This window comes from Oncorhynchus kisutch, linkage group LG26 (genome assembly GCF_002021735.2).
Source record: "Oncorhynchus kisutch isolate 150728-3 linkage group LG26, Okis_V2, whole genome shotgun sequence".
Taxonomy (NCBI): Eukaryota; Metazoa; Chordata; class Actinopteri; order Salmoniformes; family Salmonidae; genus Oncorhynchus; species Oncorhynchus kisutch.
Genome location: NC_034199.2, coordinates 36,244,352 through 36,264,540, shown reverse-complemented (window position 1 = coordinate 36,264,540; position 20,189 = coordinate 36,244,352). Strand labels below are relative to the sequence as shown.

Genomic DNA, 20,189 nt, shown 5'->3' with positions numbered 1-20,189 from the left:
TCCTCTGGTCTGATGAAACAAACAGAACTGTTTGGCCATAATTATGTTTGAAGGGAAAACGGGGAGGCTAGCAAGCCAAAGAACACCATCCCAACCGTGAAGCACGGGGGTGGCAGCATCAAACATGGGGGTGCTTTGCTGCAGGAGGGACTGGCGTACTTCACAAAATAGATGGCATCATGAGGCAGGAAAATGATGTGCATATATTGAAGCAACATCTCAAGACATCAGTGGGTATTCCAAATGGAAAATGGCCCCAAGCATACTTCCAAAGTTGTGGCAAAATGGCTTAAGGACAACAAAGTCAAGGTATTGGAGGGGCCATCACAAAGCCCTGAACTCAATCCTAGAAAATTTGTGGGCAGAACTGAAAAAGAGTGTGCGAGAAAGGAGGCCTACAAACTTGACTCAGTTACACCAGCTCTGTCAGGAGGAATGGGCCAAAACTAGTGACCCAAGTTAAACAATTTAAAGGCAATGCTACCAAATACTAATTGAGTGTATGTAAACTTCTGACCCACTGGGAATGTGATGAAAGAAATAAAAGCTGAAATAAACCAATCATTCTCAACTATTATTCTGACATTTCACATTCTTAAAATAGTGGTGATCCTAACTGATCTAAGACAGGGAATTTTTACTAGGATTAAATGTCAGGAATTGTGAAAAACTTAGTTGAAATATATTTGGCTAAGGTGTATGTAAACTTCTGACTTCAACTGTACATGTATACATCTCTGATTCCACCCTACTTTTAGATGGAACAGAACAGGACAGCAGAGCACAGAACCTGCGAACATACAGACCTGCTGTGTTGATGATGTCCAGTGTAGTCAATGAAGAGAGCAGCGGTTTATCAGAGAGATGGCCCTGGGACTAGATTATTCAGCTGGCACAGACACTGTATAGGGCTCTGATACACTCTGGTAGCCTGCCTTCATGGCCCTGGCTTCCAAACAAGCTACTAAATCCCCCAACCCTTTTCACTGGGCCTGGCCTGGCATGGGCAACCGAATCGGACACATCTCACTTGGAAAATCTATAGCATTTTCAGACAATCTATTTCCCAAAAAGTACCACCAGAATCATAAATCATGTTTTTTCTTGTCACAATGTGCAGATTGGTTGGACAGCAGCTGCATTTTTACTGGCTGGCTAGAGCAACGCAGCTCACATTAGTTTTTTCAACCCAAAAAAAGACATCAGCCTTTTCATTTGGCACAAGGGTTGACTGCTGCTTTTCTGTAGTGTGTGTATGGAGGTGCAGAATTTATTATCCTCAGAGAAGCAGAAGGAAAACATCAAGGAATATAATTCCCTCTAAATGCTTTCTGACTTGAAATTAATTTCCCTATGACCTCTAAAGGGCTCGGTTCAGAAAATGTGTCTGTTTTGTCCTTTTAAATGTAATATGAATGCGCCCTTAGGTTAACACAAAGCCACAGCAGTACCATCGTGGGCGGATAATATATATATTTTTCATGAAATGCTTTAATTTTCTGAATCAGTTAAGCAGACCAGTCCAAGCTCCCATCTTTTTATGGCAGCCCGTTCTGTTCTGAATAGTACAAGGTTGAAACGTTCGAGACTGGTATTCGTGTGATGAGACAGTCAGATCACTTTGAATCTCTCCCTAGACAAGATCCAGACCAGAGATGGTCTGTTATTGATTCCTGCAGGGTAATGATGACTGACTGTCTGTGCTGCTGTCAGTACCTACCTACATACGACTCTTTGTAGGACATTGTACTGAATATCTGCTCATCTTCAGTATTCTCAATGCGCCAGTGTTCATGCACCTTGGTTTGAATGCGAGGTAGCGACAGCATTTCTTTTTGTTTGGCAGTGCCTGTCTGCATACACAACCAGTTGGATCCTGTCTTGTGTATCTGGGTAACACTTTACTGCACGCCCCCTTACGTATGCATTCATAAAGCCTTTATAACAGCTACATAAGACAAAACATCAGTACCTGCATACAAAACCAGCTGAATCCTGTCTCGTATGTGATTGATCTGGGTGTCTGTCGAGACAACAGCTCGGGCCACCATGACACGGGTGGTGTCGTTAGGGGCGGGCACAAGCAGCGGGCCGACAATGAAGGAGCACGCCGCCCCCAGATAGCTGACCAATGAGGCGACAGCGGTGGCTGTGGCTCTCTGGTCTGGAGCAAACCATGTGGTGGAGAGGAGGGGTCCAGCGCTCATTATTGTTGGTCCGGCCAAACCATTCAACAGCTGACCACCGTGTATTAACCTGCAGAGAGGAGAGGACAGGGAGAAACATGAAACATTAATGTCACATCATGCATACAGACAAGGCAAACAGTGGAACCAGATAAACGTTATTGTACATGGCTTGTACATGTGATAAGCTCTCAGTATTTTTCATTCAGAACTATAGAAAACATCATTAGATAATTTATGAACATACAATAAGTGGTCCCACATTTCCTCCTTAATGTTCAGTAACTCTGAGTCCCCTGTGCCCAGCCAGCCCAGTGTGTCTGAGGCCTGAGTGGCCAGGGAGAACAGAACACTGCTGTGCTGATTAATTGTCTGTGAGCTCAGCTCTGTAAAGACAAGGTTCAGTCTGCCCTGTCTGAGATCACACAGCAGAGAGAGAGAGAGAGAGAGAGAAAATGATTGAGCTTAGAAAAAGAGAGAGAAGTGGATACAGATAGAGAAAAACGAGCAACTCTCAGACAGTCTGCCACCGTCTGCCTTGACAGTTCAAACCAGAGCAGCGCAAACCAAAAACAGCTCAAACAAGAGCAGCTCATGGCAGATGACAGAGCCGCCAACACTGACAAGGCAGATTGATGGAAGTGTCTTTATCCCTTACCTCCTCCTGAGATCTTCTCAAACAACTCTTAACCCACCCCCTCCCTCCCCCTCTGTCTTCTACACTAAAACAGTCTCCCTCACTTCTCTTCGGTCTCTCTCCCTCCACTTTCCTCCCATTTCTCTCCCTCCTCCACTCGCTCTCCATCTCACCCCCCTCCCCCATCTCTCTCCCACTCGCGCTGTGATCACTCATTCCATTAAAGCCAAACAGAATTATCAAAAGTATGAAATTATTTATGGTGCCCGCTGTTCCAAAGATCTATGTTCCATCCGCTATACTTGATGACATCCCATCCTCCACTGATCCTTGGAGAATTCCAAATCCTCAATCAATGGTGATCGGTACAAGACTACGAGTACTGTATCTAACTGATAATCATTTTCATTAGATATGATATCTGATTTAACACACTAGATTTGATGCATGGATATCTGAAGGATTCTGATCGAGATCATTCAGTCTCAAGGGATATACCTTCTAAAAACCATCTGTGTGACCTTATCACTGTGTGGCCTAAAATGAAATGTGACCTAATATGAAATGTGACCTCGGCCTCAACTGAAGCAATCAACATAATATAAAGGTCTTCAGATAGATGGAGGAGACAGGAGACTGCTAATCAAATTCTCAGATAAAGGGATGATTAATCAATTCCTGCTTGATGATTCTGGGGTGTGGAAGAGTGGAGGGAGGAGGAGAAGAGGAGTGGAAGAGAGGAGGACGGGAGGGAGAGTGGTCGTTCTACGAGAGATGATTCACTTAATGTGTATTGATGAACCCTGTCAGAGAGAATCTCATTGCTCTGAGACCAAGCCAGCCCAGCGAGGAAGAAAGTCAGTCAGTTAGATATACAGTATGCTCATGTCTCTTAACCTGTCATAGTGTGACAGGGGTAATACTAATGCCACTGCCGGAAACCCACTCCAATCTAACATGGCACAATCAGAGAAGCCATGGCAGTATCATTGGCACAATGGGTCATGGCGGTGCGTGTGTATGTGTGTGTGTGTGTGGCCAATCAATGAGAAATTAATAGACCTCTAAGAGAGAGGGAGCATAATGTCGCTGTCTGATGAAAACCTTATATCTCCAAAACAGAAAGAAACGGCCATATTTTGCCAATAACATACCATTTTGAAACTTCAGAGTCTATTTTTAACATATTTTCTTGATCCTAGAGTCATGAAATGTTCAGAGTACATTGAGGGGAGTTACTGTTTTTAATACATGAAAAAAATTGCAAAAATGAAGATTCATTGGCTTTCAGACAGCTACCTTAACCTGGTTTGATTCGAGAGTTATCATCAATGCTGCTCTGCTCTGACCTCTGTTTAATCAGTCACCACTGTAATGTCTTTTCTCCTCCTCTCCTGCCCTGGCCTCTTTTCAGATATTCTGACTGACTCAGATTCTCCTTAGGTATTTTTCCCTGAACTAGACTAGAGAATAGCTCTGACAACAGGAAGGTGTTTCAATATCACAACTCACTCCCTCTGATTCTCAGAAATGAGCTCCAAACTGAACAACGTTTACACTCCAGAGCATATGGTTAAAAAAGATGCCAATCGAACATGAAACGATGGTTCTCCCTCCTTTAAAAATAACATCTAGTGCATGCTGTCAATGGATCCCTCCTGTTCCTAAATCAAGCTAACTGCAACCATCCTTCCCCTTACAGCACAGCCATCCTTCTCCCTTACAGCACAGCTATCCTTCTCCCTTACAGCACAGCCATCCTTCTCTGTTTGATCACTGCCTGCAATGCCCTTGAACTCCTCAGCTTCTCTTCCCTCCACCAGTCCTCTCCTCTAAGTTTATCTCCTCTCCTCTCAGCTGCTCTCCTCCCCTCCTGCTCAGCTCCTCTCCTGCTCATCTCCACAAAGTGCTATTCCAAATCAGATCAGTAGCCAATTGGGCTTATTGTATCTAAATCACAGGTTGACGTTTATTGTCATGAGTCTTGTCCTGGAGGCAGACATGAGTGATTTCCCCTTAGATAAGCCAGCTGCAAAGTCAAAATTGGCTATATTGTAAAAAATGACTCCGTGGCTGTGCCAGCTAGTGACCACTCTGCAGAGCTGCCTCCAGAACAAGATTCAAGATTAAACGCGCTAGCCTACATCTAAATCACAATCACAAGCCTAGCACCCACACTCTGGAAAGAGATATGTAAATTACATATGTATGTGTGTGAGACACATACATAGCTGCAGTATTGGTTGACAATAACACAAACCCCATGTCTCAGAACTTTAACTCAGCAGGGTGGTGATCATTAATGTAAAGTACTTAAGTAAAAAATACTTTAAAGTACTACTTAAGTAGTTTTTTGAGGGTATCTGTACTTTCCTATATATTTTTTTGAAAACTTTTACTTCACTAAAATAATGTACTTTTTTACTCCATACATCCCTTACACGCAAAAGTACTCGTTACATTTTGAATGCTTAGTAGGAGAGGAAAATGGTCCAATTCATGAACTTATCAAGAGAACACGTGGTCATCCCGACTGCTTCTGATCTGGCGAACTCACAAAAAACAAATGCATCATTTGTAAATGATGTCTAAGTGTTGGAGTCTGCCCCTGGCTATCGGTAAATGTTTTAAACGTGAAAATAGTGCCGTCTGCTTTGCTTAATATAAGGAATTTGAAATTATTTATACTTTTGATACTGGGTGACTTTTACTTGAGTAACTTTTTATTAAGGCATATATATATACTTCTACTCAAGGATACTGGATACTTTTTGTCCCTCTAAGCTGTTTTGGGTCTGTGTCTGGGTTCACCTAAATCATCCTCTTCCTACCATTTGCCCCTGACTGCTGCTGTTCAAAGTGCTCTGCTGGCCTGCTGTTCTCATCTGCCCTCCTCCTTGGTTCATATGAAAACCTCCTCCAGGACGGCCTCGCAGAAGAAATGCCAGGCCGTGCAGAAACGCAAGAGATTGAACTTCACTGAGTTCGCCCCATTAGTTTGCACTATATAGAAGTTAAATATCAGAAGAAGAAAAATCTACATTATACCAGCCCTTTTCAATGCAACAAATTAAAACAAATCTAACTAGTGTTGATTTTGTTGTAGGCAGAGACTGAGCGCATTATAGAAATCAAAAGCTATTTCCATGTGAAAAAATTATATGGGTTTTGCTCCATTGGTTTTGTTTGTAGGCCTACATTATACTTAAATAGCCAGAATAGCCTATTGACTACTGTCTAAAACTGTAAGGCTACAGCCTCAGTGTTCATTGTAAACGTGCGCCAGAAGTTGCGCAAACTTCTCACAACATTCAAGTTTCCACTAACAAGACCTAAAAGTTTGCTCAGTGCCCCAATCATTTTGAGGGAACATTGGTGTTGACTGCGGCCCAGTACATCACTGGAGACGAGCTCACTGCCATCCAGGGCCTCTATATCATGCTGTGTCAGAGGAAGGCCCAACATGTTTTTAACCACTCTAGCCACCTAAATCATAGACTCTCAGCCAGTGCACGTTAAGCGGTACCGATACACCAAGTCCGAAACCAACAGGACCCTGAACAGCTTCCACCACCAAGCCATAAGACTGCGAAATAGCTAATCAAATGGCTACCCAGACTACCTGCATTGACCCTTTTTTGCACTAACTGCAAACACACTGGACTCTACCCACACATACTTACACTTACACCCCAACACACACGCATACTGACGCCTCACACACACACTTTTACACTCACCACATACACTGCTGCTACAGCTCTGTCTATTATCTATCCTGTTGTCTAGTCACATTACCACTAACTACAGTATACTACTGCTACTGTCTATTATCTATCCTTTACCCCTACCTACAGTATACTGCTGCTACTGTCTATTATCTATCCTGTTGTCTAGTCACATTACCCCTAACTACAGTATACTGCTGCTACTGTCTATTATCTATCCTTTACCCCTACCTACAGTATACTGCTGCTACTGTCTATTATCTATCCTTTATCCCTACCTACAGTATACTGCTGCTACTGTCTATTATCTATCCTGTTGCCTAGTCACTTTACCCCTACCTACAGTATACTGCTGTTAGTGTCTATTATCTATCCTGTTGCCTAGTCACTTTACCCCTACCTACAGTATACTGCTGTTACTGTCTATTATCTATCCTGTTGTCTAGTCACTTTACCCCTACCTACAATATACTGCTGCTACTGTCTATTATCTATCCTGTTGTCTAGTCACTTTACCCCTAACTACAGAATACTGCTGCTACTGTCTATTATCTATCCTGTTGTCTAGTCACTTTACCCCTACCTACAGTATACTGCTGCTACTGTCTATTATCTATCCATTACCCCTACCTACAGTATACTGCTGCTACTATCTATTATCTATCCTGTTGTCTAGTCACATTACCCCTAACTACAGTATACTGCTGCTACTGTCTATTATCTATCCTTTACCCCTACCTACAGTACACTGCTGTTACTGTCTATTATCGATCCTTTACCCCTACCTACAGTATACTGCTGCTACTGTCTATCCTGTTGCCTAGTCACTTTACCCCTACCTACAGTATACTGCTGTTACTGTCTATTATCTATCCTGTTGCCTAGTCACTTTACCCCTACCTACAGTATACTGCTGCTACTGTCTATTATCTATCCAGTTGCCTAGTCACATTACCCCTACCTATATATACACATAGCTATCTCAATTACCTCGTACTCCCTGCACTTGGACTTGGTACTTCCTGTTTATAGCCATGATATTTTGTTATTGTTATTCACTGTATATTTATTTATTTCTAGTGTCACTATTTGCATTATCTTTAATTCTGCATTGTTGGAAAAGGACCTGTAAGTAAGCATTTCACTGTTGGTCTACACCAATTGTTTACGAAGCATGTGACAAATAAAATGTTATTTGATTTAATAGACCTGTGTGCAGCAAAAGAACACACAATGCAATGACTGACACCTGCTGCTGACTTTGGGAACTGTTTGTGGAGGGACAATATACACCTAGTGCACAAAAGATTAGGAACAACTTCCTAATATTGAGTTGCAACTCCTTTTGCCCTCAGAACAGCCTCAATTTGTCTGGGACCATGGACTCTACAAGACGTCAAAAGCGTTCCACAGGGACGCTGGCCCATGTTGACTCCAATGCTTCCCACAGTTGTGTCAAGTTGGCTGGATGTCCTTTGAGTTGTGGACCATTCTCGATACACACGGGAAATTGTTGAGTGTGAAAAACCCAGCAGCATTGCTGTTCTTGATACAAACCGGTGCGCCTGGCACCTACTACCATACCCTGTTCAAAGGCACTCAAATATTTTTGGGTAGCCTAGTGGGGCGGCAGGGTTAGAGGTTAGAGCGTTGGACTAGTAACCGGAAGGTTGCAAGTTCAAACCCCCGAGCTGACAAGTTACAAATCTGTCGTTCTGCCCCTGAACAGGCAGTTAACCCACTGTTCCTAGGCCATCATTGAAAATAAGAATTTGTTCTTAACTGACTTGCCTAGTTAAATAAAGGTTAAAAAAAATTAACAAGTGACATCAATAAGGGATCATAGCTTTCACTTGGATTCACCTGGTCAGTCTGTCATGGAAAGAGCAGGTGTTCCTAATGTTTTGTACTCTTAGGGTACTGTTTTTGCACTACTTAACTGTTAAACAATAACGCTTTACGGTGCACTGAAAAATAATAAGAAATCATATAAGGCTCAATGGAAGGGTCAAAGGTCACCTCAGCTTATCTGCTCCAACTCCCAAAGGTCAGGTAAATGTAAAGCCCAAACAGAAACTTCACAAATCCACTATATGGTTTAAACACACAGAAGCTGCTTGCTCAAGCACTATAAAGTTCCCTGGACATCCCAGTTCTCTGGATGGCATGGTATGAAGTTCCACAAGTTTGGTCTGATGATCTACGCTACATTAACTCTTGATCTACATTTTTACATCGCCAATGTGCTTCCAACAAAAGGCTAACGTTGACCATAAAAGCGTCACTTACTGACATTTCAACTGTTACCTACTCTACTACTACAACTACAAACCATGAATAAGTACAGGAGTTAGGCTTGGGGAGCCCGTTTTGAATTGTTTGTCCCAGATAGCCTAGAGATGTTTAATAGTGTAATCCCAGGAACTGTGATTAACTGAGAGAGCAAGGCAGCCTTCTCAGGGATAGTGCTTTGGATAGTATGGGTGTAAAACCTTTATGTATTGGCACTTTATCACCCCCATATAGCAACGCTGTCTAGGTCTCAGTTGGATGGTGAGATCTTTTACAACAGAGGGAATACTCTGAGGTGTGCTGTTGTGTTGGCGTCCTTACTGCTTGCAATATATCTCCGTCTCCAATAAACACCCCTCCGCTACAACCGTATGTCTCGTTAGATGGCGTGTGCCTCGGCCCGTGACACTGTATCTCTCGTTAGATGGCGTGTGCCTCGGCCCGTGACCCTGTATCTCTCGTTAGATTGCGTGTGCCTCGGCCCGTGACCCTGTATCTCTCGTTAGATGGCGTGTGCCTCGGCCCGTGACCCTGTATCTCTCGTTAGATGGCGTGTGCCTCGGCCCGTGACCCTGTATCTCTCGTTAGATGGCGTGTGCCTCGGCCCGTGACCCTGTATCTCTCGTTAGATGGCGTGTGCCTCGGCCCGTGACCCTGTATCTCTCGTTAGATGGCGTGTGCCTCGGCCCGTGACCCTGTATCTCTCGTTAGATGGCGTGTGCCTCGGCCCGTGACCCTGCATCTCTCGTTAGATGGCGTGTGCCTCGGCCCGTGACCCTGCATCTCTCGTTAGATGGCGTGTGCCTCGGCCCGTGACCCTGCATCTCTCGTTAGATGGCGTGTGCCTCGGCCCGTGACCCTGCATCTCTCGTTAGATGGCGTGTGCCTCGGCCCGTGACCCTGCATCTCTCGTTAGATGGCGTGTGCCTCGGCCCGTGACCCTGCATCTCTCGTTAGATGGCGTGTGCCTCGGCCCGTGACCCTGCATCTCTCGTTAGATGGCGTGTGCCTCGGCCCGTGACCCTGTATCTTTCGTTAGATGGCGTGTGCCTCGGCCCGTGACCCTGTATCTCTCGTTAGATGGCGTGTGCCTCGGCCCGTGACCCTGTATTTCTCACGACAGAGTACAACAGCATATGCCCTACTCAGCCAGGAGGCCTAGTCACTGTAAAATGGTCCACACCAACAGCATAGACATTTTGGAATGCTTATGGATGGTCAAGTACATGTACACTGTCAAGTCAGCGTTATGCAGGTCTATAGTACACACACACACACACACACACACACACACACACACACACACACACACACACACACACACACACACACACACACACACACACACACACACACTCTGTTGTTCCATACTCAGCTGCCCTCTGAAGCATGAAGGTTACAGCGAGAACGAAGACTAGTGAGTAGGACTGAAGAGGTTGTTTTCAGTTAAGTGCAGCCTTAGTCTGGTCCCAGATATGTCTGGCAGCAAAAACTGATTTGGGACGAGGTAAACAAAGCCTGGGGCAATATAAAAGCTGATACTTCTCTGCAAACACTTTCAATTAGTGGAATATTATTTTCTTTAAAAAAGGAATCATTCGTAAGTATAATTTTCTAAGTATCCCTCCTAGAATGAGAGCCAATCATTTTATTTTACTATTTTTTAGTCTGTATTAATATTGCAATAAACTGAACTAATGGTCTTCATTTTACAGATCCAATCACACTCAGAGAAAATGTGCAGTTAAACTACGACTAGTTTTCATTATCTGTTCTTTGGGACCCCAAATCAGCAACCTAACATAATAAATTCAGTGGGTGAAAGTGCTATATTTAAGAGAATACAATTTCCTTCCTCAATTGAAATACCCATAATGCATCACCTGAATTGAATTCAATGTGGAGCCTAATAAGAAATAAGCGGCAGATTAACAATAGAGAAGGTCATAAAATGACTTTTATCACCAAAGTAATTCAGATAACCTTGTCGTCTGGGCCTCCTTCAAACACACAGGTACTGTTTTAGAAAGGAAATATTGCCTATATTTTTTTGATAATAGCAATGGAAGAAAGGACAGTTGTTTTTTTTATTATGGTAAAAATAAGGACGTCAGAAAGAAAAGTGTGAATGAAAGCCGTAGTCGATAAGAGAAACAGAAAACAAGTATCCACACAATTCAACAATTTAAATAGAATTCTAATCTCTTGAAGGAAATGGTGCACCTCAATCCCATTCCATGTCTCTGCTATTGTGAGGCATTCAAAGCGAGCAGAAACTATTTCAATACGACAGTTCAATACCGCAACACAACAATGCAACTGGCAAACTAGCGATTTATAAATGCTGTCATTCATCAAAACTATGGTAGACTAGATGGGTAATTTCTTTCCTCCCTAAAACTGCAATTTACAAGCAATACCGGGCACACTGAAACCAGAAAATTACCATAACTATTCACAATATTGGTAATTGTAATAAGTATATACATTTCTGTGTAGCCTTTGAGAAGACTTTTCCAGAGGAAGAATTGTCCAACATAGTACATAAATGGGGCATCATTTTGGGAAAGCACTACCAGGTTCCAAACAACCCGTTTTATAAAGAGAGTATATAGCACATCTCTGGGTGTGAGGGGTTGTGTGGTGTGTTACCATCGCCTTAGTTGTAAGTCTAGGGCTATTGCGGTGACCATATTACTTCCACACTGGCAGTCATGAGTCATGACCGCAGTAAAATTCATGTGACCGTTGAGTCACAGTAATGTCCTTTTATGCACTCTGGACATGTGTTGGTAGTACCCAACTCGCTAACGACCATCAGGTCCTAATGGCCTGCTACTCAGGGCTCTGTCCTTCTAACCACTGACGTCAATGCAAACACAATTGAAAACTCGCAAACACTTATTTAATGAAACAGTTTAATGAAATATGTTTTGATGTTCTCAAACAGATTTCACTCATTTAGCACTGGGAAGCTGCAAGAACAGGGTTAAAGAGCCCATAGCATACAGGGTTTGGGTGGAATATCACCTGTGGCGCAGCGAGGCCGCATGCTTCTCAAACAGTGGTTGATGAGTGGAGTGAAATATCCAGAGTAGCTGAAAAAGTAACTGTCTGGAATGTGGCCTCCATTCGCTGTTCCTGATTACATGTATTTCCCCCTGACCCTGCTCCTACCCATTTGATAATGGGCCATTCTAAATCAAAGGAAATTTGACACATTAGTTAAGACTAGATTAAATTGAGAATAGTCTGATGGGTGAAAACATTAACGCTTGATGGGAGAACAGCATGTGCAGCCTAAGGAACAAGCTTTTTGCGACTTTCTCAAATCATCAATAGGCCCTAGTCGCATCATGCAGCCCATATATGTTTTGATTTCTAAGAGATTCTAAGGTTTGTATCATTCACAACTAAAGTTTCCAAATAACTCTAAATCTAGCGTATAGGACCTGTTTCAAATGATCACTTTTACCCTCAACACAGCCACTTCATATGCACACTCGCTCCGGAATGGGAAAAATATCCTTTCTATTGTATAAAATCATAATTAAGCAATAAGGCCCGGGGGGGTATAAACCACAGTACGACGCAACACGGAGTGCTTGCACACAGCAATGTACCACAATCCCCTGAGGGATTCAACAAGTAGTTGTTGTTATTATAAACTGGTTTACAACTTGATTAGAGCAGTAAAAATACATGTTTTGTCATATGCGTGGTATACAGTCTGATACACTTGGTTGCACTCTCTAGGAAGACTAAAATACCAAAGGCTAGCCCTAAGGTAATCTACCGAAGGTCCTACAGAGAGTTCAATCAGGACTCATTTGTGGATGAGATTAAGAATGTGCAATGGTTAGATGTGTGTAGTGGTTCTAATTCTCAGAGTAACAACTCTATGGACAATATGAAAGCTCAAACCAAGCTTATTCTCCCAGACGATCAATACAGCTGCATTAGACAAAGACATACTCACACAAGCACTGATATTTAACCCTTTCTCATAGGCCGAGTCTCCTCCTACACATCTGAACAAACATGGTATCTTTATTGCTAGGCAGGAAACTAAGTGATTACGGGCCATAAAAACCTTTCTTTCTCCCTTAACCTGACCTCGACCCCCTTCATCACTAATCCATGGCTCTCTCCCCTTATCAATGCCTGCCACATGTGATTACTTTCCCTACACGCAGTACATTCCAAACTTAACCATTCATCTCTGGTGTAGTCCCTCGACTATGGCACCCCTTAGGTCTCTATTACAACTAATGATTAATAACATTTAAAGTTCAGAAGTCCAAACCTATCAATAGTAAGAATGATCCTGAAATGTCACTAAGTTTGTTCATGAAATTATTTATAAGTATAGCTGATAAGCATGCCCTTTGAGGAAATGCACTGTGAGGTCAACCGGTGCCCCATGGATTGATGATGAGCTGAGATATTGAATGATTCAACATTATGATGCCAAAAAAGTAGCAGATAAATCTGCCACTGTGTTTGATAAGCAAAGTTATTGTAAATTAAGAAATCTAGTGACCAAGCTAAACAAAGGAAAGAAGGGATTCTATCTGCAAACTTGATGAAGTAAAGGGTGATGGGGGAAAAACACAGAAAAACACTATTATGGGTAGGAATTCCAACATGTCTGCCTCTGTTGTTGAATCAGAGGGAATATTTATGACAAAATGACATGACATCGCAAACTACTTTAATGAATATTTTACATGCAAAGTGGACAAGTTGAGGAATGCAAGTTGAGGAATGCTATGATTCCAATATACCCTTCTAAAAGATTGTATCAAGGAGAGGCATTGCATGTTTGAATTTCATCCAGTAGAAAGGGAAGAGGTAGAAAGGACGCTGTTGTCTCTTTCGGATGACGTCACCTGGTCCAGATAATCTTGACGACAAATTGTTTAGAGGCACAGCTAACCAAATATCTACCCCAATCTCTCCTATTTTACTAAGTGCTTGATGTATGGGGTGTGCCCAGAAGTCTGGAAGGAGTCAAAGGTTATTCCACTACCTAAGGATTAAAAATACATCTGCATTCATTGGTCCTAAGTCATCCTGTAAACTTGCTACCTGTGTTAAGTAAATTATATCTGTACAAATTAAGGTTTATTTCTCATGTAAATGGTCTGATAATGGGTTTCCAGAATGCATACAAAGAAGGGCATTCTACGAGTACGGCCTTAGCACAAATGACAGATGATTGGTTAAAGAGTATGGATGACAGGAAGTTAGTTGGTGCAGTGTTGCTAGATTTCAGTCTGCTTTTGATGTAATTGATCATGAACTGTTACTAGGTCAACTTAAATGTTATGGTTTAAAGTCTGCAGCTCTATCCTGGATGGAAAGCTATCTATGCAGAAGGCAAAAAGTGTTCTTTAATGGTAGCTTTTCAAACAGTAAAGATATACACTGTAGTGTTCCTCAAGGAAGTTGCCTAGGCCCACATCTCGACTCTCTTTACTAATGATTTACTTTCAGTAATGAACAAAGAGTGGTCATTTATGCTGATGACTCTACAATGTATAGCGCAGCATCAGAATGTAATGAGCTAACAGATGTACTGGGCAATGAACTAAGAATGGTGTTTGCATGCGCTGATGTGAACAAATTGGTCTTGAACATTTCTAAAACTAAATGTATGAATAGAACGCATGTAGAGCAAGTAAAAAATAAATGCATGTAGAGCAAGTAAAAAATAAAAATAAACTACTAGGCGTCATGTTGGACGCAGCTTTATCATGGTCAGAACACATAGATAATATTGTTATTAAGATGGGTAAGGGAAGTACTGTTACAAGAAAATGTTCAGAGTATTTAACATCTAGCACACTGAATCAGGTGATTCAATCCCTGGTTCTATCACACTTACAGTACTGTCCAGTTATATGGTCAATCCCTGTTTCTATCACAGTACTGTCCAGTTATATGGTCAATCCCTGTTTCTATCACACTTAGAGTACTGTCTGGTTATATGGTCAATCCCTTCTTCTATCACACTTACAGTACTGTCCAGTTATATGGTCAATCCCTGGTTCTATCACACTTACAGTACTGTCCAGTTATATGGTCAATCCCTGGTTCTATCACACTTACAGTACCGTCCAGTTATACGGTCAATCTCTGGTCCTATCACACTTACAGTACTGTCTGGTTATATGGTCAATCCCTGGTCCTATCACACTTACAGTACCGTCCAGTTATATGGTCAATCCCTGGTCCTATCACACTTACAGTACTGTCCAGTTATATGGTCAATCCCTGGTCCTATCACACTTACAGTACCGTCCAGTTATATGGTCAATCCCTGGTTCTATCACACTTACAGTACCGTCCAGTTATATGGTCAATCCCTGGTTCTATCACACTTACAGTACCGTCCAGTTATATGGTCAATCCCTGGTCCTATCACACTTACAGTACCGTCCAGTTATATGGTCAATCCCTGGTTCTATCACACTTACAGTACCGTCCAGTTATATGGTCAATCCCTGGTCCTATCACACTTACAGTACCGTCCAGTTATATGGTCAATCCCTGGTCCTATCACACTTACAGTACTGTCCAGTTATATGGTCAATCCCTGGCCCTATCACACTTACAGTACTGTCCAGTTATATGGTCAATCCCTGGTTCTATCACACTTACAGTACCGTCCAGTTATATGGTCAATCCCTGGTCCTATCACACTTACAGTACCGTCCAGTTATATGGTCAATCCCTGGTTCTATCACACTTACAGTACCGTCCAGTTATATGGTCAATCCCTGGTTCTATCACACTTACAGTACCATCCAGTTATATGGTCAATCCCTGGTCCTATCACACTTACAGTACCGTCCAGTTATATGGTCAATCCCTGGTTCTATCACACTTACAGTACCATCCAGTTATATGGTCAATCCCTGGTTCTATCACACTTACAGTACCATCCAGTTATATGGTCAATCCCTGGTTCTATCACACTTACAGTACCGTCCAGTTATATGGCCAATCCCTGGTTCTATCACACTTACAGTACCGTCCAGTTATATGGTCAATCCCTGGTTCTATCACACTTACAGTACCGTCCAGTTATATGGTCAATCCCTGGTTCTATCACACTTACAGTACCGTCCAGTTATATGGTCAATCCCTGGTCCTATCACACTTACAGTACCATCCAGTTATATGGTCAATCCCTGGTCCTATCACACTTACAGTACCGTCCAGTTATATGGTCATCTGCAGCAAAGAAAGATATAAAACATCTCCAAATGGCTCAGAACAGGGCTGGTCTCTTCATTGCTCTAACCGCTCTAACCGATTAGAATCTCTCATGGCTTCACGTTAAAAACAAACTACTATCCAGTCTTCTGATTTTCTTTAGGAATGTTTTATTTAAAATAAACATTTTAAAAACAGTATTTTTCTGGTCAGTTAGTACATACTAGCAACATGCATAACCACCAAACCAGAAAGGCAAATTCAGGGCAGCTAAAACAACCCAAGCCAAGAACAAATAGCCTTAATTCTACAGTTTTATATAGAGCCATAGCTGAATGGAACTCTTTACCAATCCATACTTCTCAGGCAAAAAATAAATCCACCTTCAAGGAAAAAATAAAAGAACATCTAATGTGATGGACCATATGACTGGACAGGAAATATGAAGCAACAACTGAATGTTAAATGTATTTCCTGTCAGGTATTTTAATTGTCTGTATTGTCTACTTGTTGAATGTTTGTGATGTCTTGATTTGTGGTTGTTTGTAATGTTTTGTTAATTAGACCTGCCTAAAATAAATCATGGATTTATTGTGACGGTGTACATGAAATGGATTTATTGTGACGGTGTACATGAAATGGATTTATTGTGACGGTGTACATGAAATGGATTTATTGTGATGTGTACATTAAATGGATTTATTGTGATGGTGTACATTAAATGGATTTATTGGCCTGGAGATGCTAAACATGTTTATGTTAATTAACGGTCAATTATGGTGAGAAGATTATTATTTTTTGTCTCAGCATAATTCATATGTTCATTACAAAAATATGAAAGGCGACATAACCAATTTTCAGACAGAAACACAGGTAGAGTTCCTGTACAATGTCTTTCACATGACAATAACCGTCAGACAAAATGTAATGAGCACCACAGCCCTATCTGGGGCATGATTTTGTATGGGAAAGTATTGCTAGCTTCCAAACAAGCCGTTTTATAAAGAGAGTATACAGTAAAGCTCTGGGTGTGAGGGGGTGTTACCATCGCCTTAGTTGTAGGTCTGGCACAGGGACACTACGCAGCGCTGCCCCCATCACCATGAAGAAGACTGACAGTAAAAGAGACGCCCGCAGACCTGCAGCATAGGAGGGAAGAGGTGGAGAGGGGACAGGGAAGAGGTGAAATGGTGAGAGGGAAGAGGTGAAATGGTGAGAGGGAAGAGGTGAAATGGTGAGAGGGAAGAGGTGAAATGGTGAGAGGGAAGAGGTGAAATGGTGAGAGGGAAGAGGTGAAATGGTGAGAGGTGGAGAGGTGACAGGGAAGAGGTGAAATGGGGAGAGGTAGAGAGGGGAAAGGGAAGAGGTGAAATGGGGAGAGGTAGAGAGGGGAAAGGGAAGAGGTGAAATGGGGAGAGGTAGAGAGGGGAAAGGGAAGAGGTGAAATGGGGAGAGGTGGGGAGTACAGAGAGAAAAAGTAGAGGTTATTTTGCATTCTGAAATTCTGTTCCAAAGGTCATATATTTTGTATAATTGTTGAGACCTCATTCTATACATTATCCAAAATATGAATCACGAGTCCCCAGCCAACTCCCTCCAAACCACAACATCCCAATTCTGTTCCTGACTTAAGTCTACATTTTCAGTTTCCACCACATCACCATAATTTAAGGGAACTTCTGTTCCCTGTTCTCTCATTTGCTCTTGGTAGTGATGAGTGAGAGAGAGTCACTAGTTGAGAAAGTACACAATTATTGGTGACAAATTACTAGTATTACAAACTAAAATATGACTTTAATCTGATATGAAATGTAGAGAAACATCGGTGTCTCTGAATGTTTATGCGGGTTCCCGTTGGGAACTCCCTGTTTCTGTCTGTCAGATTGGCCTCTCTCTCTGTACTAAAGAGGGCACAACTAAACAACGGCAGATGATGGTATGTAAATTTTTTGTGTACAAAATATATTTCATTCTAATCTCTACCATGCAGTCGCTAGAGCTGCTTTTCATCTGGTTGGCCTACATATTATAGCAGGGTGGCTCCTCATGAAACTAGAGAGAAATACCATGATTTGGGGGATTTTCAAGAAATGTTATCAATAGAAATGTCCATTTAGAGGTAGGGTAGTTTACATATATTTCAGAATTACCTCCTTTAAGACTCCATAATATTTTATATTTTGCTCCAGAGTGGCGCAGCGGTCTAAGGCACTGCATCTTAGTGCTTGAGGAGTCATTACGACACCCTGGTTCGATTCCAGGCTGTATCACAACCGGCCGTGATTGGGAGTCCCATACGGCAGTGCACAATTGGCCCAGCGCCGTCCGGGTTTGGCCGGTGTAGGCCATCATTGTAAATAAGAATTTGTTCTTAACTGACTTGCCTAGTTAAATAAAGGTTAAACAAAAATATGAATACTACATTTTTTTTAAATGTAAAAGGTGCTAAAAAGCTTTGTAATATGAGTAGTATTTTGATTTCAAAAACACATTCCTTAGATCCAGTTTATAATTGTCAATATTCATAAATGTGTGGTTCGAGCCCTGAATGCTGATTGGCTGACAGCCGTGGTATATCACAGTATATCACGGGTATGACAAAACATTTATTTTTACTGCTCTAATTACATTGGTAACCAGTTTATAATAGCAATAAGGCACCTCGGGGGTTTGGGGTATTTGACCAATATACCATGGCTAAGGGCTGTATCCAGGCACTCGTGTTGCATCAGCCCTTAGCCATGGTATATTGTCCATATTTTTTGGTTATTTAAACAGATAGGCCAGTTGAGAACAAGTTCTCATTTACAACTGCGACCTGGCCAAGATAAAGCAAAGCAGTGCGACACAAACACAGAGTTACACATGGAATAAACAAACATACAGTCAATAACACAATAGAAAAGTCTATATACAGTGTGTGCAAATGAAGTAAGATTAGGGAGGTAAGGCAATAAATAGGCCTCAGTGGCGAAATAATTACAATTTAGCAAATAAACACTGGAGTGATAGATGTGCAGATGATGAATGTGCAAGTAGGGATACTGGGGTGCAAAGGAGAAAAAAAATAGAAATAAAATAAATAACAATATGGAGACGAGGTAGATTGGATGGGTTATTTACAGATGGGCTATGTACAGGTGCAATGATCTGTAAGCTGCTCAGATAGCTGATGCGTCAAGTTAAAGGGAGATATGAGTCTCCAGCTTCAGTGATTTTTGCAATTCGTTCCAGTCATTGGCAGCAGAGAACTGGAAGGAGAGGCGGCCAAATGAGGAATTGGCTTTGGGGTTGACCAGTGAAATATACCTGCTGGAGTACGTGCTACGGGTGGGTGATGCTATGGTGACCAGTGAGCTGAGATAAGGCGGGGCTTTACCTAGCAAAGACTTATAGATGACCTGGAGCCAGTGGGTTTGATGACGAATATGAAGCGAGGGCCAGCCAACGAGAGCATACAGGTCACAGTGGTGAGTAGTATATGGGGCTTTGGTGAGGAAACAGATGGCACTGTGATAGACTGCATCCAATTTGCTGAGTAGAGTGTTGGAGGCTATTTTGTAAATGACATCGCCGAAGTCAAGGGTCGGTAGGATAGTCCATTTTAAGAGAGTATGTTAGGCATGAGTGAAGGACGCTTTGTTGCGAAATAAGAAGACGATTCTAGATTTAATTTTGGATTGGAGATGCTTAATATGAGTCTGCTTAATGGTTAAATATAAACATTTTGATTTTACTAATTTTTCTCTATAATTGTTGAACATAATATACTCCACAGGCATATTAAAGTTCTCTGCTAGTTTATAGTTTTAGATTTTGATTATTGAAATGAAAATACTACTCATATTACAGAGCAAGCGGTAAAGCTTCATATGAGAGGCCTGGGGAAGGTCAAAATATCACAAATATTACAACTTTAATTCATTATTTCTCAATTATGCTTTAGGTTTACAAATATATGTCAACAATCGCTACTCCAAAAGGTCCGTCCTAATCAGTACATTTCGTAAAAATCTCCCAAAATCGTGGTCTTATTTGGTTCTAGTTTTGTGAGGAATCACCCAGCAGCCAAACAAACCAGAAACTTCCAACTTTGAGTGTAATAGGTAGAAATAGAAGAAG

At 41.9% G+C, this 20,189-nt stretch overlaps 1 protein-coding gene across 1 annotated transcript in view; it reads right to left on the bottom strand.

Annotated features, from left to right (window-relative positions):
* Positions 1–20,189, bottom strand: part of LOC109870841 (solute carrier family 49 member 4-like) — an 81,929-nt gene that overhangs the window by 58,764 nt on the left and 2,976 nt on the right. Inside the window, exons 2-3 of the mRNA XM_020461501.2 lie at positions 17,113–17,206; positions 1,973–2,256 (exon numbers count right to left, since the gene is read on the bottom strand). Of these exons, the coding sequence (XP_020317090.1) occupies positions 1,973–2,256; positions 17,113–17,206 (378 nt within the window). The remainder of the gene's footprint in view (positions 1–1,972; positions 2,257–17,112; positions 17,207–20,189) is intronic.